This window comes from Myiozetetes cayanensis, unplaced genomic scaffold, assembly GCF_022539395.1.
Source record: "Myiozetetes cayanensis isolate MyiCay16 unplaced genomic scaffold, myiCay2020 scf2-11, whole genome shotgun sequence".
Lineage (NCBI taxonomy): Eukaryota > Metazoa > Chordata > Aves > Passeriformes > Tyrannidae > Myiozetetes > Myiozetetes cayanensis.
The window spans coordinates 56,451,792-56,468,806 of NW_026087411.1; the positions used below are offsets into that span (position 1 = coordinate 56,451,792).

Sequence of the window (17,015 nt, forward strand, 5' to 3'; positions counted from 1 at the left end):
TCATCCATTACTTTTGGTTCTGAATTTACAAACAACAGCTTCCTATGGCCAGAGATCGATATGTAAAATGTCAGTTGGAGAAAAAAGATAATTATAAGCATGCAAACTCGGCAAATTTTCAGCTCTAGCCTAGGCTGCTTAAAAAATAGCAGAAATAACGCAAAAGTCTGCGACACATATCAGTCAGCAGACCACGATGAAGGGATGCTTAACCACATCACTCTGTGACCATGCTTGGTGACCCTTCCTCCTCTAGACACACTGGGGACACCTGATAAACTGTCCACACAGTCCTGACAGAAGCAGATGCTTTCTAACTGACAGTCTTGTCACTCAATCCCTTCCTGTCAGGATAAGACACCCACTTATTTTGTTTGCTTTACTGAATACAACAGATTAATTTACATGCAAGAAATAAATCCATCACTCTCAGGATGCATTTGATTTATGTGGCATATTCACTGTTGTGCACAGACATACTCAGCTCAGTAACTGCAGGGCAGGTACTGCAGAGATGAAAAAAACCCAGTCTTTTAGAAACTGTTGTCCTCTTGTGAAATTCAGCTGAAGCAAGTGGCTGCAATGAACAAAGATTAGACCCACTGCAGCACAAAAAGGGCTATTTTGGTACTGTTTTGGGAACAAGGACTCTGGTTCCTGACAGCACTGTTTTTACCTGTCAGCTTGTGTGGAGAGCGTGAGAACAGCCTTGGCAGCACTGGTCCCACACAGCAGACTGCCTCCACGGAACTCAAAAGCTCTGCCCTTACTGTTGTCCTTGATGAGATCCTGGATAGAAACTGGCTGAATGACAGGGTGGTTGCTCAGGGTGGTCTCCTGCTCCGGGGTGAGTGCCTGAGGAGAGTCACCAGTCTCAGAGTCTGGGTGTAGCCCTCCAGGTGCCTGCTGTGACTGGGTGATGGTAAGGGAGGGCTGGGAAGCACCATCACTGAAGTGGGTGTGCTCCAGAGTGCTGATGTACTCGCATACCCTGAGAACAAACAGGAGAAGCGAGAGACGAATAAACACCCCAGAACACCAACTCCTCCCCCCACTAATCACAGGCTCACTGAAGAAATGCTTGGGTCTGTACTCCAGAGTACTCTTGGCTACCACACAGCCCCATAAGTAGGAGAAGCCAACTGACATGGAAACCTGCTGCCAATTCGCAGGCACTGATTTGTACATCTGAATCAGATACAATGCACAGAACATTTTCCTCAAACCATGAACAGACAATCTCTAACTCTCAGACCACACATGGATAACCTTTCTTCTTACACCCTTTGACCTCTCATGTGCCTAGATAGCAAATAGTTTGGTGACAGTGCCTTAAAAGCCCATTTAGATTCCTGGGTCTGGTACAGTCTTCTGGTAGCTTTGAAGTTTCTAAGTAATGATTTTTGCCTCTGAATAGTGGTGGAAAACTGTACTGTCTTGCCTTTTACAGATGCTGGTAGTTAATTCAAACACTGTTTATACAGAACACCCAGAGCCCATCAAGCCCTTTTTCTCAGTCCCTTACTTTCAGGCAATTTAGTACAAAATAGTATAAATTCTGGTTATTTTGTGAAAGCTGGTAAGTACCTGAACACATGAGGCCAACAGTCTTGATTGTGGCTTCCCATCTCCAGACCCACATTAAGGACTGCATCCATACACAAAACATGAGCAGTGTGCAGGCAGACTCCCTGCATTTTCCCCATCTGCTCCAGTTTCTGCTCCACTTTCTGTTTCACTGCAGCATCGGAAAAAACCAAATAGTTTCTGCAGCTTTTAAACAAACACTGGTGCATATATAGGATGATGGCAAAGGATTACAAACTGAAAGCTATAAACCCCATGAATTTAGACAAAAAACAAACCAGAGAAACCCATTTCTTCCTAATAAACTTAAGACAGTTTTAAAATTAAAATCCCTTCTGACTGATCTTATATAGAAGAAGAAAAATCAGTGCTAGATTCACATCTTGTTGCCCACAGAACAGTAACAGATTGTCAGTGACATTACATATTTCTCTTCAGAGACATCTGGCTGGCTATTTACTTATTTTTAACAAAATCTGCTTTGCTATGGAAAAAAAAGCATTTGTGGATTTCTTATCTACTCTCATACATAAGTTTCACCAAAGAGTTTTTGTTAATGGATATGCTTTTCAAAGCAAAACTAATCTTGATCTGAATTACAAGCATTTGGACCCATTTTTTCCTGAGAATCCTTGAAAAGCTTAGTTTTCATGCTGCATTGCAAAGGATCAAATTTTGAAGCTTTGCAAGCTTACACAGAACAGATCTGTTGGGCCTCTGGCCTACTGCCTCCTCTCTGCTTCAGCATGGCCTGGCCAACACACTGCAGTCATATCTAGCAGAGTGATCAAAAGCCTGTTTTAGCTCAGGCTTTTTCAGTTTTGTTTTCTCTACTAAGACACCAAATTTAAGTGCTAAGTAGGCTCATTCGTGCAACACTGTGTTTTGTTATGGGCTTCTTGCCATTATATGCATTCACAGGACAGGGAGAAGGACACAAACTCAGTTTATATTACCACCCAACACATAAAAAACCCCAAATAGTTTGGTTTTCTGATGCCCTCTAGTTGTACTAGTATCACAAGGCTTAAAAAGCACACATTAAAAATTTTTTTGGCTTATCTGTTGTTCCACTGATTTCAGTTCCATTTTAAATATAATTAGTTATATAATATATATAGAGTTATATAATATATATTAGTTATATAATATATATTAGTTATATTATATATATATATATATATATAATGTTAAGAACCTAGGACAGCAGAACATGCACTGAAGACATATATCCCATATGTCTACAAGTCAGTGGTGTTCAGTAGAAGAACGACAGAGTGGAATGCCACTATGTGTGGCAAAGTGCTTTCCAGTTGCACTTTTGCAGGCAATATTAGTTAGGTAATTTAATCACACAGTTACCTTGAGTTATAGCATCACTGGGTTCTTGGATTTCTTTTTCCTCTTTCTCTTCTTGGACACAGGAGGCAGCAGCCATTTGGGCAAGAGCAGATGCACAGTTAGCAGCAACTCCTGTAAAGCAACAGCACAATTACTGGTTGACCAACATTTCCTCTCCCATGCAAACTCAACAAGAGACAATGTCAAGGAAAGTTGGCTGGCTATATCTAGGGCAGATGCACTCTATGTGAATTGCCACAATCTATGTTCCTATCCAAGACTGGAATAGCAGGCTGCATTTTATTTCTCCCAAATTCCTTCAAGGAAAGTTACCATCCTATTTTATGAGTCTGTCAAGACATCCCACATGCAACAGTACCTAGAGCACAGCTCAGCCGGGCTGCCCTCCTCAGTCCATCCAGGCTCACGCAGATGGAGTCCTTCTCCTTTTGGTTCTGCTCCTTGGCTCCTTCTGCTCCCAAGATGAAGGCCAGCCCCTTGGAGCTGCCTGCCATGCGGCCGGTCAGTGGGGTGGACAAAGTGTCAATCAAGTTCTTCCAACAGCCGATTAAAAGGTATCGGGCAAAAGCAACTCCTGGAGTGGGAAAAACATTACTACTACTACTGTAGTAGTAACTACTACAACTAGACATAGAGCAGTTTTATCATCAGTGGTAAAAAACCAAGTCACATTTGTCCTTTGTAGGCTGAACGAGTAGTTCATGCAGGATGTACTGAGATACTTTCCTCAGCCCTTAAATTGTTATTCTACACAATTTATCTGAATATACTTTTGGTATGTAACAATCCACTGCTGGTAGACACACTTGCACTTATAGTACAGTCTTAATACCTGCAACAACAGAATCATCTGTCTTCCGGTTTTGGGAAAGAGGAGATTGAGTTGAAGCAGACGCCATCAATTGGCCACCGATTGCACTGCTTCCCAAGCCATCGATGTCTGCCAGAACATTAAAAAACACATCAGATTACTATTTGACACACAGATGGTACAAGGAAAGTATCTCTTACTGGCTCTTTGTTCAAGTAAGTGCTATCACTCCTGACTTCTCAGGTTTTTTAATTACTCTTTCTGGTAGGTTACTGAAACCTTGGCATAAACATGAGCTGTGGCATTTTATGCTTTGCTCATAATAACCAGTGTTTTGTTGAAGAAGGGAAACATCCCACTCTCAAAAGCTGCCTCCCCACCACCCTGCTCCCCAAGTAACACAGTGAACAGAACTCCCAGCAAAGATTTACTGATATTTCTTACAGTTGAGAACTTACCACACACTTAAATCTCTGCATTTCTTAGTATAAAATTTTAAATCTTGCTAAATCCTGTATCTAGATGTTCCCAGACCTCCGTTCGAGTCCTCAAGACGCACTGGAATCCTATGTCTTATATGCAATTTTTAGTAGACCTGTGTAGGTCCAATCTCAACAACAGAAATACAACCCTTTCTCCAACACAACAAGATAAGCTTTTCACAGGGAGTTTAATGTTAGGGACACCAGGTTGATTTCTAGCAGCCGCTTTTCCACACACTTCATGGTTATTGTTTTTCCAAAGTGTTTCTTTCAGCTTCTCAGCTCAATAGCTAAAGGTAACACTGAGCTCAGTACAATCAGCAAAAAACTTTCAGAGCAGTGCCCTTCGATTACCAGTTAATGGCTCAGTGGAAGCTAAGGTTCTCCCTACATATACTGTTTTAATTACATACACATTAAAGCAGACAGTGCATTTTATATCAATACAATATCATTGCCATCCTGTTGTCATTCAACTAAAACAATTTGCTTTCTTTCCTTCAAATGAAGCTACGGATTGTTTCTAAGCATTTGTTAGAGGTGCTCCAGGTTTTCAGTTTCTCTGTAGTGCCATTTGGCATATCCCTGGCATAGCACAAATCTGAACCAAGGGGAGTCTAATCTGTGGAAGTCTTCCAGTATCAGATGCCACTATTTATATTTGTACTGCACCACAGGCACACTGAAGTGGCTTTTCTATGACATCAAGAAAACAGCACCCTTATTGCTTATCATTAAATCTACCAGAACTGAAGCTGACAGAAATAAGAGATGTTTTGATTCAATGAACAAAACTACTCTCCCTGTCTCCCGCAGACAGGCTTGATTTTTTTTAAACCCACACTTCAAAAGCATTCTGATGATCCAAACCAAACATTTAAATACTTGCCACAGTTAAGTCCGGTTCCTTCTCTACTGACAATTTCCTGAAACACCACATTTTGTATGTAATGCAATGACACACTGCTTCATTGCATTACGTAGTTTTAAACATGTGTTTTGAAGTTAGCCTTGCCACCATAATATAATACTGACCAGTCAGCATGCTGATAAGTGGAAGACTGTGCTCCTCAGGGCTTCCCCAGTATCCAGCTTCCCCCAGCATGTTCCTTTCTAGTACCTGGTGGTACAGTTCTTCAACCCAGGCCTGGGAAAAAACCATCAACACTCCACTGGACTGGACCTGCTTCATGAACTCCTTCTGCAGGGAACCAGATGTAAGACAACAGTAAGCCCTACAACATGACCCTCAGTTGCCAAATCTACTCTGAGTAAGAAACTGCAGGAATAGAAATGAAGTTATGCAAAGATAAGAATTAACTGAGGATTGAAATAATATAATTGTTAAGGTTGGAAAATTTCTTTAATATCATCAAGTCAAACTGTCAACCCAGCACCACCACCATGTTCATTACTAAACCATATCCTCAAGTGCTATACACACACACTTTCTGAACACTTCCAGGGATGGTGAATTTACCACTTCCTGGACAATCTGTTCCAATGCTTTAAAACTCTTTCCATGAAAAAAATTTCCTAGTATCTGGTCTAACCCTCCCCACCACAACTTGAGGTCATTTCCTCTCATCCCGTCACTTGTTACCAGGGAGAAGAGACTGATCCCCATCCCACACCAAAACCTCCTTTCAGGTAGCTGTAGAGAATAAGGTCCCCCTGAGCCTCCTTTTCCCCACACTGAACAACTCCAGTTCCCTCAGCCACTCCTCATATGACTTACTCTCTGGACCCTTCACCAGCTCCACTGTCCTTCTCTGAACCTGCTCCAGCACCTCAATGTCTTTCCTGAAGTGTGGGGCCCAAAACTGAACACAACGCTCAAGGTGCACCCTCACCAGTGGTCAGTACAGGGGGACAATCACTGCCCTAGTCCTGCTGGCCAAAAACTGCTGATACAGGCCAGGATGCCATTGGCCTTCTTGGCCACCTGGGCACACTGCTGGCTCATGATCAGCACCCCCATGTCCTTTTCTGCCAAGCAGCTTTCCAGCCACTCTTCCCCGAGCCTGTAGAGCTGCACAGGGTTGTTGTGACCCAAGGGCAGGATCTGGCACTTTGCCTTTTGGAACCTCACACAACTGGCCTTTGCTCATTGATCCAGCCTGTCCAGATTCTCCTGTATGTGCCTCTACAGTGGAGAATGACACAAACAAGGAGCTCTCCCTTCTCCTATCACAGTTAATGCAAATCATAATGGCAGTTCTTGTACAGTGACAATGGGACATGCTGATCTCTCACTATTTCCACAAGGTAGGAGTAGGATCTCAAATCCAATAAAAAGAGGTTGTGGCACCTAACTCTGCCTGTCCAGCAATTGGGCCCTTCTGCATGAACAGTTATCACAGATGAACTGGTGTCCAATTATACATCAGAATGATCTCCAAAAATACTTTGGTCGTGCTCAAGTCTGTTGTGCACAGTGATGCCCCTAGAGAATGTTCTGAGCCACAGATATGCACTTGCAGCAGCTGCAGAGCATACCAGAACTAGGGATGATGTAAACTCCACTTGTTTTTGAGATGATCTAGATTATAAATTCTCTTACACTGGAAGCTCAGCAATAATGATATATTTTGACATAATTTTTGTTGCTGTTGTTCCATATATCACAATTTTTTTTTATTATTTTTAAGAAAACTCTGAAACAACTTCTCTTTGGCAACTTGGTTGAAAAACACAGATTCACTGTTCATAACTCTTGCAGGCTTCAAAACAATTTTTAAAAAGCCCAAGAAGCTGAGGAATTCCATGTGCCACGAAAATCATAATTTCACATTATTAAAATGCAGTTATTTTCCACTTTAACTTCTCATGTCTTCAACTATGGAAATACAAGTCAAGTATCTAGCAACAAATTTGTCATTGGGCTCAAAAGTAGTTGCAAGATGAAGGTATGTTTATGCCCATTATCAAGAGACAATACTTGCTATATCACATGATGCCAAGGAAGATCTATTCTGAAAACAGTTTACCCATCAAAATGACTACGACTTCAATGACAATCAGTAAGCAGCATTCATTTCCCCCAAATTACAGAGAAGCTGTGTAATTCAAATGCACAACATTGATCATGCAAGATTCATAAGCAGTCCGGAGAACGCTTCATTTGCAACTACTATTTCTCCACTTAGCAAGCAGCCTGAAGGCTTTATGTGTGGGTTGGCTTATGTGAAGGGAAGCAAAATAATTTTTTTTTTTTTTTAAACAGTTTTCCCATATTCCCCAACTCACCAGCAACACAGGGGCTTGGGCAGGCTTCTTCCTGTAGTAATCGGAGTTGGCCAATTTCAGGTTGAGCAGCAGAGTGTAATGTGATACCACATAGAGACTGTCTGCATTCATTAGAGTCTGGAAGTTGAAATTTAGGTTTCCCTCAAATCCTGGTGAGTGCATCATACCTAACAAAAACACCATGTGAGTTCTCACATTTTACACAGATTTTTCCTGGAAAAAAATATCAGAAACTATTCCTAGCATTTTGGCAGCAACAGATTGCTAGAATAGTTAATGAGTCATCAGTTAGAATTACTAAATGGACTAGAACGGGGAACAGAAAAATAAGTAGTTAATCTAGAATGCAGTGCTACTACAAGACAAACTGAACACTCCAGTCACAGTCCAGCAAAGCAACATACTAAATTTGAAATACTCAAGGAGCAGCAGCAAGTACAAAGCAAAGGTTAGGACAGACCTGCAGTGCCAACTGGAAAGGTGACGTGTGCAGGGGCAGACACAAAGCCTATGTACTTCACCGAGAATATTTTACCAAATGGTGCTAATGAGGTTAAAATCCCTTTTAACCCCCCCATAAAACTGTTCTGGCTAAATCAGTTGTTGGATGGGGACTGGAGTGCTCAGCACCTTTCAACCAGACTGTAATCATCATTCTCTCCATGGCCTAGAGTTAAGTGGACAAATACCTGGGGCCAAGCTGGCTGGAACTCGTTAACAACTCCAAACCTTACTTAGTTCATACAAGACCTACTTTGTAAATAGCTGAGCACGTTCAGTTCTGTCAGACCAAGAAGCCACATGAAAGCACTCAGTAGTCCTGAAAACACTACTGGTATGAAACGACAGCCTACAACCATGCTCAGTGGCACAATCCCTTCTTCCCATGGATGGCACATACATTTTCCTCTGAGTTAGCTGACCTACTGGTAGAAAAACATAGATCAAGTATGACCTAATTAAATCTCCATGATCTATAGTTTGAGCCATGAAAAACCAAGAAATACTAGATCCCCCCCATATGACTCACAGTATTTCATGGTTTTCACATCAACTGTGAAATCCATTCATATAATGTCAATTAGAGAAAATCAAGGAGTAAGCTTTATCCTAGAGGAACATTTGAAATGAAACAAAAAACAGCTTCCAAGGTTAGTTATGTGATGAAGCAAAGCTGTGTCATTTGTTAACTGCTACAGTGGTTTACTGTGAATATATTCCTCCCACCATAAAGCTCACACCTCTTCTAAGACAAAATACAACAAACTGTTAACATTTAAAAAAAAAAATAAATCCACACACAGAAAAGAAGCAAATGTTTTTCTTGCCTCGTGAGGGTTTGAAAGCTCTGTGCTGCTGCCTTCTCGGACTTTCCACTGTCGTCACTTTGGGGGCGTGGATAAGGTGAGTAACTGTTTGAGGGTGGATTTAGAAAGATAGTAACTGTTCCAGGGTGGGTCTAAAAGATGAATAGCTTTTCAAGGGAGCAACCTTTGTGGAAGAGGGGTGATAGGGCTGGCTACAAACCATACCCACACAGGCTGGCATGTGCTTGGGGTAGATTTCTCATGGTGAACACTAACAGAGAATCTTTAACTAGTACCAAAACTGCAACCACGTGCTTGAAAGTAGCCTGTGAGTAGCTCTAGTGATTTCATCGCTGAAGGCAAAGATGGATCTTAACACTTTGTTGGATGGAGGATCATGATATTGATGTGGCTATCTTATCCCTCATTGATCTGATATCTTATCTCTAAGACTAGAATCTGCTAGAGTAATAAAAACCTCAAGGCAGAGAGGTATGTAAAAGAAAAAAAAACCACACTAAAAAAGCCCACTCTATTTTGCATTAAAATATTTTTAAAATTGTGCAAAAATACAAGACTACAATTAAAAAGGAAGGTGTAGAACAGCATAGAAAAGTGGATACTACATAGTGGGTATGTATTTGAGCACCAAAAAGTGCCTAGGAAAAATATGATCCCCAATTTCCTCTAAAATATGGGGAAATAAACTGCATTTAAGAGATTCTGAGATCCCAAAAGCAGAAAATTAGCTGATGCTCACCAACAGAAACTTTGCCTCTAAAAACTATGGAATCAAAACTGAAAAGAGGTGCTAACTTATTCCTAAGGTGTTAATTTAGGAGTTAACCAGGTTACTTGCAAATCTGAATTTCACTGTAACTCTGTTCAGCTGACTTCACTTTTTCAATGCTTACAGTCCCATGGCAGTGCCCCAAATTCCTACCTTCTTTCATTGCTTTTCAATTCTATGAAAACACACTAATATTGCAGTTCTATCTAAGGACCTAGCTTGTAGGAAAGACTATTAAAACATATTTTTCCCCCAAAGTGTGAGAAATGAAATAAAGCAGTTAAATAAGGTCTCCCAGAAACACAAAAATACTGCTTCTGTACTGGCTGGTCTCAGAACTGCACCTGCTCATTTTCTCAACCCGAGTTTTAAGAAATATTCAAATTTCCTAATGTATTCTTCAAGAATTATACATTAATAGATGGTGTATATACAACAAATAGGATCAGTCCCTCTAACTTCATCACCTAAAATTTGTGCCTTAAATTGCTGGTGGTAACAAAGGACTCCTGAAGTAAGGACCTCAACGTTGCTTATAGAGGCAGGTCAGATAGGTGTCTTGGAAGCTCTCCAGGGGATGTTCCTACCCCCTGACATTTGCTTCAACTTTAGTAAGTCTCTCTAACAGGTCTTCAAACTCACAGTTCTCTCACATACACAGGAACACAAGTTCTCGCCTCAGGAGGACCGATGGACATTTGCTTAAGATCTGAAGTACAAGTTAAGGGACTGTTTCAGCTGGATTGAGTCTCATTCCCAGTATCCAACTGAAACGTGAACCACACAGATCTTATGAGAGCACAAAAGTACAACTCTGCAACAGTCACATCTCCACGAAAACACGAGGATGTCTTAATACAGTAACTTGCTGCTCTACTTTTCCATGACGCCTTAATGAGTGGTATCTTCTAAGACTACTTCACCAAATCCATGTGGAAATATGGTGTACATTTTTAAAGTACACATTTAGTCACGAGGGTGGCTTTCTTAGGAAAGTGAAAGGTCTCTCAACAGTCTAAATCCAAGACTAGGTATCTTTTTAAGAGATATGTACAAACCACAAATTATGGATTTAACATAGAAATTGATTTACATTCTTCCATTTTTCTCACTGTATTAGTCATAATGGCATTAATGCCAGCAAAAAAATGTGTTTAGCCTTAAAAATCTGGAAGTTTCCTAGGTCCGCATCTTCTGATGCTTTAAAACAGTCTAAAAAGACTTAACAGAAAAGAGGAAAGAAACGGCATACTCATTCATGCATGAGGGAACAGGTGCACAAAAGTTGGAGCTACAGGTCTAGCACTGGTCTTTCAGCATAACCTCAAGATCATTCTTTTTCAGGTAAAAATATCCCCGTAACAGAAAGGGCACTCTTGATTGCCTCAATTAGGAAAGTAACTAACATCATTGCCTCCTTTAAGATACTTCCTTTCTATGATATAAAATGGCTAATGTTTCTTAAGAATACCACCCGCCATCTTCCTGAGCTTAACTGAGCAGCATTTAAGCAGGAATATCAGCTTATTCACCCAGCTTCATATCTAAATTTTGCTGTATGATGATGGAAGGCAGCCCTTCTGACTCTGTATGAGTTTAATGTGAGGGAGCACAAATGAATGAAGCAATGATTAGGAGAGGAGCAATAGGAAAGGCAATTGCAGTAAAGTTAAAGAAACAGAGAAATATATTTTAGCAAGCATTTCCACTTTGGTCACTGTCAGGAGAGCAAAATGCTTCTAAATATATACATATTTACACACACTTCAAATATCACACTTTAAATCAGCAGGACAAACTAGCCTTTACGTGACTTTTTCTGTTTGACAAGTCAAGATCCCAAAGGTTCTAAACAGGAAAGAACTGAAGGTATTCAGTCTCTTAAAAGGTAAGATATTAATTTTTCACTTTGTCTGGGCTTTGAGTTTTGCATTTCCTATCATACCAGACAACATTAAGAAAAACAAAAGAGTGAAGAATAGTGTCTCTCCTCTTTTCCTATCTTTTCAAGAGCTTACTGCTGTAGAATTGTTATCACCTTTTTTGTGAGGCTGGCATTATTAACAGTAATGCAGTGATGTACTGAGCTACTTAAACCTCATTCAAAACAGGGGATGGTACTCCCCACATCCCTGTCATGCTAAAAGGCTGCCCCAACCTCTTTAATGGCAGCATGTGCAAATCTTCTCAACGGATCGTCACAAACCTGTGAAGAGGTATTTTATTACAGAAATATTTATTACCATTTCTTTATTAAAAGCCTGTTAAGAGTCAATGGGTTGATCTCCCTTTGAATCAGTGCCTGCATATTCAATTTGCTTTGCCCTAAATGAAGTGTGTTGCTGTGAAGGAATGTACTTTGTAAAGCCCAAACCTCCTTATTCTGGATATGTTCTCTGAAGATGAAATCCTACAGGAGGCTCTGTGTACATTGCTGTCAGAGTGTGCATGCTGGTTAGACAGTAAGCATTTGCTTGCAAACCTGAGCAGAATGTTGAAGAGAAGCTCTGCAGCGCTCCATCCACTTCTTCTATGCTGGGAAGAGCTATAAGCCGAGGAAGGAGAGCTTCAAGTGACTGGATAAACAGCCGTGCACTGTGTTGGTCCGCTTCTTGGCTTTTCAGCAATTTGAGAGAGAGAGCAGCAGTACGTAAGGACCTGTGACCCGAACAATCCCGTGGTGTCTGCTCCTCATCAGCCAGGGAGCAATTGTCAGAGCCTATGTCTGAGACATCAGACCTGCCTGAATCCTTTTCTGCTGCCATAGAATACTGATCACATGAATCAAACTCAGTCCTAGAAAGGTCCTGGTCATCTACACTGAAGTTACTTTCACTGTATCTAGATCCATATGATCGGGTCTTGCAATCAACTGATAAGAAATTAGTTATATCTGGATAGACTATGGTGTGGCTTCTTTGAACAACATCTGGTTGGTCAATGGTTTCTGACTCTGGTTCTCTATAATGAATCTCTTTGCTTTCATGTCCAGCTGGAGATGGCAGTGAGTTTTTTTGACTTTCTGGATTATCCTCTGGAGTCGTCTGTCCCATATCCCCTTCCAAAGTAGTCTGACCAGTGTCTGTGGTAACGCTAATGCTAATATCAGGACTCTTCTCATTTCCTGATTCCCAGGTAGGATTTTCTGAGGACAGGATGCGCCTCTGCCACCTGAAGTCAGCATCATTGATCTCCATGGAGTCCCTGCTCGTCTCAGTCCCATCCTTCAATTCTTCTAAGCGCTGGAGTAGCAGCTGGACCTGCTCTTCACTAAGACCCCTCCCTTGGCTCAGCTCATCTAATGCTCCAAGCAGGGCAAAGACGCAGGACACTGAAGCATAGCATGCTTCAATACCACCTTTGATGCATGCTTCCGTCATCCCGTCCATGATACTGCAATCAATACAGAGTTCATTTAAGTGATGCAAAATGTATAAGGAGCACATCCCTGTCATTCAACACCATCCCTCCATAACCAAGAAAAAAAATGAAGTGAACTTTTCCTATAGGACTACTCCTGAGAAAGACAACCAGTATTAGAACAAATTATTAAGTATCCCATGCAAATGTGGCCATTCTGTAAAGGGAGTACCAACCAGGGAAACAGTTAGCGTGCATTTATACCAGCATGCACAGCATGTTCTCCCTTACAGACAAGCACTTAAACTGTAAAAAAAATCTCAGCACCCAAATGAACTAAATTTAAAGCCATCTGTCCTGAAAATTATTTTGTCTACAAGATATGATCTTTACAAGAGCTGACTACCCTTCTTGCTCAATCTGACGATGTTTAAATTTTCTATGACCTCCTCTGACTTCATCTTGGAAATGTACCTCTAAATAAACACACAGTTATTTCATTGCAAGTTTAGGGACCCATAGCCACAAATTTCCAGCTGTAAAACAACATATTTGGGTATTTTTACAAACTCCACAAGGTAGTTATCTATGCCTTTACAAATAAGCCCAGAGTGACGACAATCCAGCTTTTACCCCTTTCCATTTTCACAGCTTATTTAACCAGAGAGATACCCTGGCTGCTATTGGGTATGCTCCTGAAAGTACAACTGCTTAAGTGTCCTGTGTGCACAGGTTTAAAAGAGAAGAGGCTAAAGGAGGAAACAAAGCATACAGCTTGAGAAGATCCAGATGGGACTTCCTTTTAGAAATAGACCTCTTCTTGGATTCTGACTCAGAAGAGCAGGGCCCTGCCAAATCACAAAGGTGACGAGGACTGCCAAGTATCTGAAAGGAAAGGAAACAGAAGTAAGTAGAGGATTATCTAAGCATTATTTAAATACAATAAGTAAGTCATAATTCTATCAAGCCTTAAAATCTGAGGCAGCAGTACTGTAACTTCTCACAGCAAAAGGAGAGCAGCACACTGATGTTGTATTTATTAAAGCTATCCTTCCTGTTTTTAAAAGCAGAAAAGCAAATAAAGAAGAGGAGAATATTCAGCAAGAATCACATACAGAATACTCTCCAGTGTTTTACATTTTTGACTGAATATGTTTCAAGTGATATTGCTCACAAGAGAATTTTTATGCCTAAGTACATATTTTGCACTATAGTTTATACCAAAGAGAATCTTTCTCTTCAGTCACCTAGTTACAAAATGATAGAGTCATGCAAAGATAGGCTAAGTAAATCCTTCAGACTCAACCTGCTGGGTAGTTCCTTGTTAATGCCCACCAGGAAATACAAGGAGAAAGCATTACAAATGAGCATGTATTAATAAGCCCAAAGAGGCAACATACATCCTGCAGGAAACAACATTAGACTAAGCTTTTCCTAAAACTTCAATTATCATCTTGCTGCTATTTAAAATTAGACAAAACCAAATGAAAGGATGACTGCTAGTTCAGACAACCAAGTGGGTGGCTGTGGGGTGTTAAGAGAGATCTTCAGAAACAGAACAGCCTAGGTATGCACAAGCTAGAAGAAAAACTCTCTGAGAGATACCATTGTTCCTACAAATTACATAAGTTGCCTTGTGTTCCACAACATGAGAAGAAAGCTCCCATGTGGAAGAGTCCATGATTTCAGCTGGTGCTCAAACAAGTCTCACTGTGCTCCAGCTCTAGTGCTCTCAGAGGCACTGGGCAAGAGGCCAGAATGGACTGGTCTTGAAATGGCTGCTCAAGCCATTAGCAGCTTCCTTGTGGCTATTCAAAAAATGCTCAAAGAAACTGTAGTTCAAAAAATTGGCAAGTAATCAAAACATATATTCACTTTAATTCCTGGAAACTACACTGTGAGGATGAATGTTTCCTTCTAGCAAGAGCAGAGAGTGGGGAAAGATGCCAAAGAAGTTGCAAACTGGTTCGTTATACTCTATCTCACCCAAAAGAGCAGTCATGACTCAGTGATAGGATCTGCTCCACGTAGTACCACAGCATGAGCGCTGATGGAGTTGCCACAGTAACTTGCGTTACAGAGAAAAATAAAGCTATTATGGCTTCATAAAACTAAAGATATTTGTCGAAGTGGTGTTGATGTAACAGCTCTGCTCAGAAAGGACGATTGCAACATCCCTAGGTGGGAAGGTTTGAAATGGATTGGTATACACGTATCAGCAACATTTACTGCTAAATAAACATTTTGCTTTACCTGCCTGGATTTGCACACGTGATTATCCTACCTCTTTCATAATTTTGATGGCTTCTACTCGATGTTGAGGCGGAGGGTAAAGCAAAATCCGGTGATACAGAGACTGTAGCACAGGCTTCATTGATTCCACTGACCCCATCAGTCGAACTAGTTCTGCTGCAATATAATATATGGTCCGTGCAACAGGCCCACTAAGGGCAGGTGCTGTGGAGGAACAACCTGAACCTCGGCCATGATCAGAGATCCCTGAGGAAGGTGAATCAGCCTCAAGACAGATGCTGCTGTGGGCAGAGGTGATAGTTTTGTCATGGATTGGATTTCCCAAGATTACTACTAGGGCTGGACACAGTTGCTTCCTGAGAAAGAGAAAAGCAGCAGATGGTAAACGGAAAAAAATAATCTCACAGGAACAGATTGAAAATAGCCCATGGTTAAATGAGATACACACTCTTGTTTTAATGATCAGTCAACAGCAGTGTTTAGATAGAACAACAAATTATGCCAGGCTTTTTTCATCTCCCAAGCATCAGCATGACCGTACATACGGAAATACCTTTGGGTGCTTTAGAAACATGATTGCAAGGTAGAAATTCCAGGTTTCTACTGCTAAGTGTCTCTTCTTTAGTCCAACTTGGGAGCTTTATAAAAACCTGACCAAACAAGTACTAATCCAGGTTAACTAGAAGACCTATGTTCCACTATTGAACTGCACATGCATGTATTTTAGTAAGCACCCTTAGCTGTGAGACTCTGTTTTGCTGGCTTTTGAAAAGATAATTAAAGTCGTCCACAATAACTCAAAGTGTGCACAATAACTACTCATATGCCACTATACACTAAATAACCATCCTTCCTCAACCGTCTTTCTGCACGAGCACTCATGTTAAGTGATTCAACACCAGCAGATCACTCTTCTCTGGCAGAGCCAAAGCCAGCTCAGCACTTTGCTCCGTTAGCTGTTAGTTCAGCTTTGCACTCATGCACTTGACATTTTACTTCAGTCTGCAAGACCTTAATTTATGAAGCCAAGTACTGCATGAGAATGAGTCCCAAACCTGGTTTTCACCCATGTCTCAGAGGTTCAAGCTAGTGCCTAGATCAAGTACTGAATGACAAGTAAAAATTCGTACAATATATCCTCACAGGTAAGTATGTTTTATTTTCTCAAGATTTCTATGCAGTCCAGAATTTTTGTTGCTTCTTTTAACATGATTGCTGAAGCAGCTCAGCTTCCTGAAGTCACAGAAAGAAAAAGAGTTTTAATCAGAATCAGATAATGACTTTGAGTCTGCTTATTTATCTCTCCGACCAGGTACGTTTCAAAACATATCAATTCACACTTACTGTTTAAAGAAATATGCTTATCTCAAAGCAGGTGTAATCACAGGTTGTAACACCACTATATTCCCCAAGCATCTCAGTCCTATCTAAGTGTATCTGTATCAAACTATGGAGAATACTGTCAGAAGAACAGAGGTAAATCTTGTCTGTCTGCTCCCTTCTTTATCTTCTATTGAGAATTGACTATAAAGCACCAGTCAGAGAGAAAGCTGTGTGTGTGCGCATTTAGGCAACAGCTCCTTAAAGAATAACAACAGCTACCAGTTGGGATCACAACTTCACCAGACAGGTAATGTTTAGTGTGTACTTATACTACTATATATTCAAAACAATGTTTGCAGTTTAAACTGTTTCTTGTCTTCCCAATGTTTTACGTTTTTTTTTTCTTCCCACTTAAGCAGGTAGCTGGAAGGATGCATATTCCTTAGCAGCAATGCAGGTTAAGGAGTTAAGGAGTCCCTGAAGAAGCACTG

At 40.8% G+C, this 17,015-nt stretch overlaps 1 protein-coding gene across 3 annotated transcripts in view; it reads right to left on the reverse strand.

Moving 5' to 3' along the window:
- Positions 1–17,015, reverse strand: part of ARFGEF3 (ARFGEF family member 3) — an 88,315-nt gene that overhangs the window by 28,771 nt on the left and 42,529 nt on the right. For 2 of the 3 annotated variants that reach the window (XM_050314403.1, XM_050314401.1), the window contains 11 exons: positions 15,233–15,557; positions 13,721–13,833; positions 12,071–12,981; positions 8,820–8,903; positions 7,492–7,658; positions 5,278–5,443; positions 3,782–3,889; positions 3,308–3,523; positions 2,950–3,060; positions 1,588–1,738; positions 677–991 (listed from right to left, as the gene is read on the reverse strand). In XM_050314403.1, the coding sequence (XP_050170360.1) occupies positions 677–991; positions 1,588–1,738; positions 2,950–3,060; positions 3,308–3,523; positions 3,782–3,889; positions 5,278–5,443; positions 7,492–7,658; positions 8,820–8,903; positions 12,071–12,981; positions 13,721–13,833; positions 15,233–15,557 (2,667 nt within the window). The remainder of the gene's footprint in view (positions 1–676; positions 992–1,587; positions 1,739–2,949; positions 3,061–3,307; positions 3,524–3,781; positions 3,890–5,277; positions 5,444–7,491; positions 7,659–8,819; positions 8,904–12,070; positions 12,982–13,720; positions 13,834–15,232; positions 15,558–17,015) is intronic. The other variant, XM_050314402.1, reaches the window with a different exon arrangement.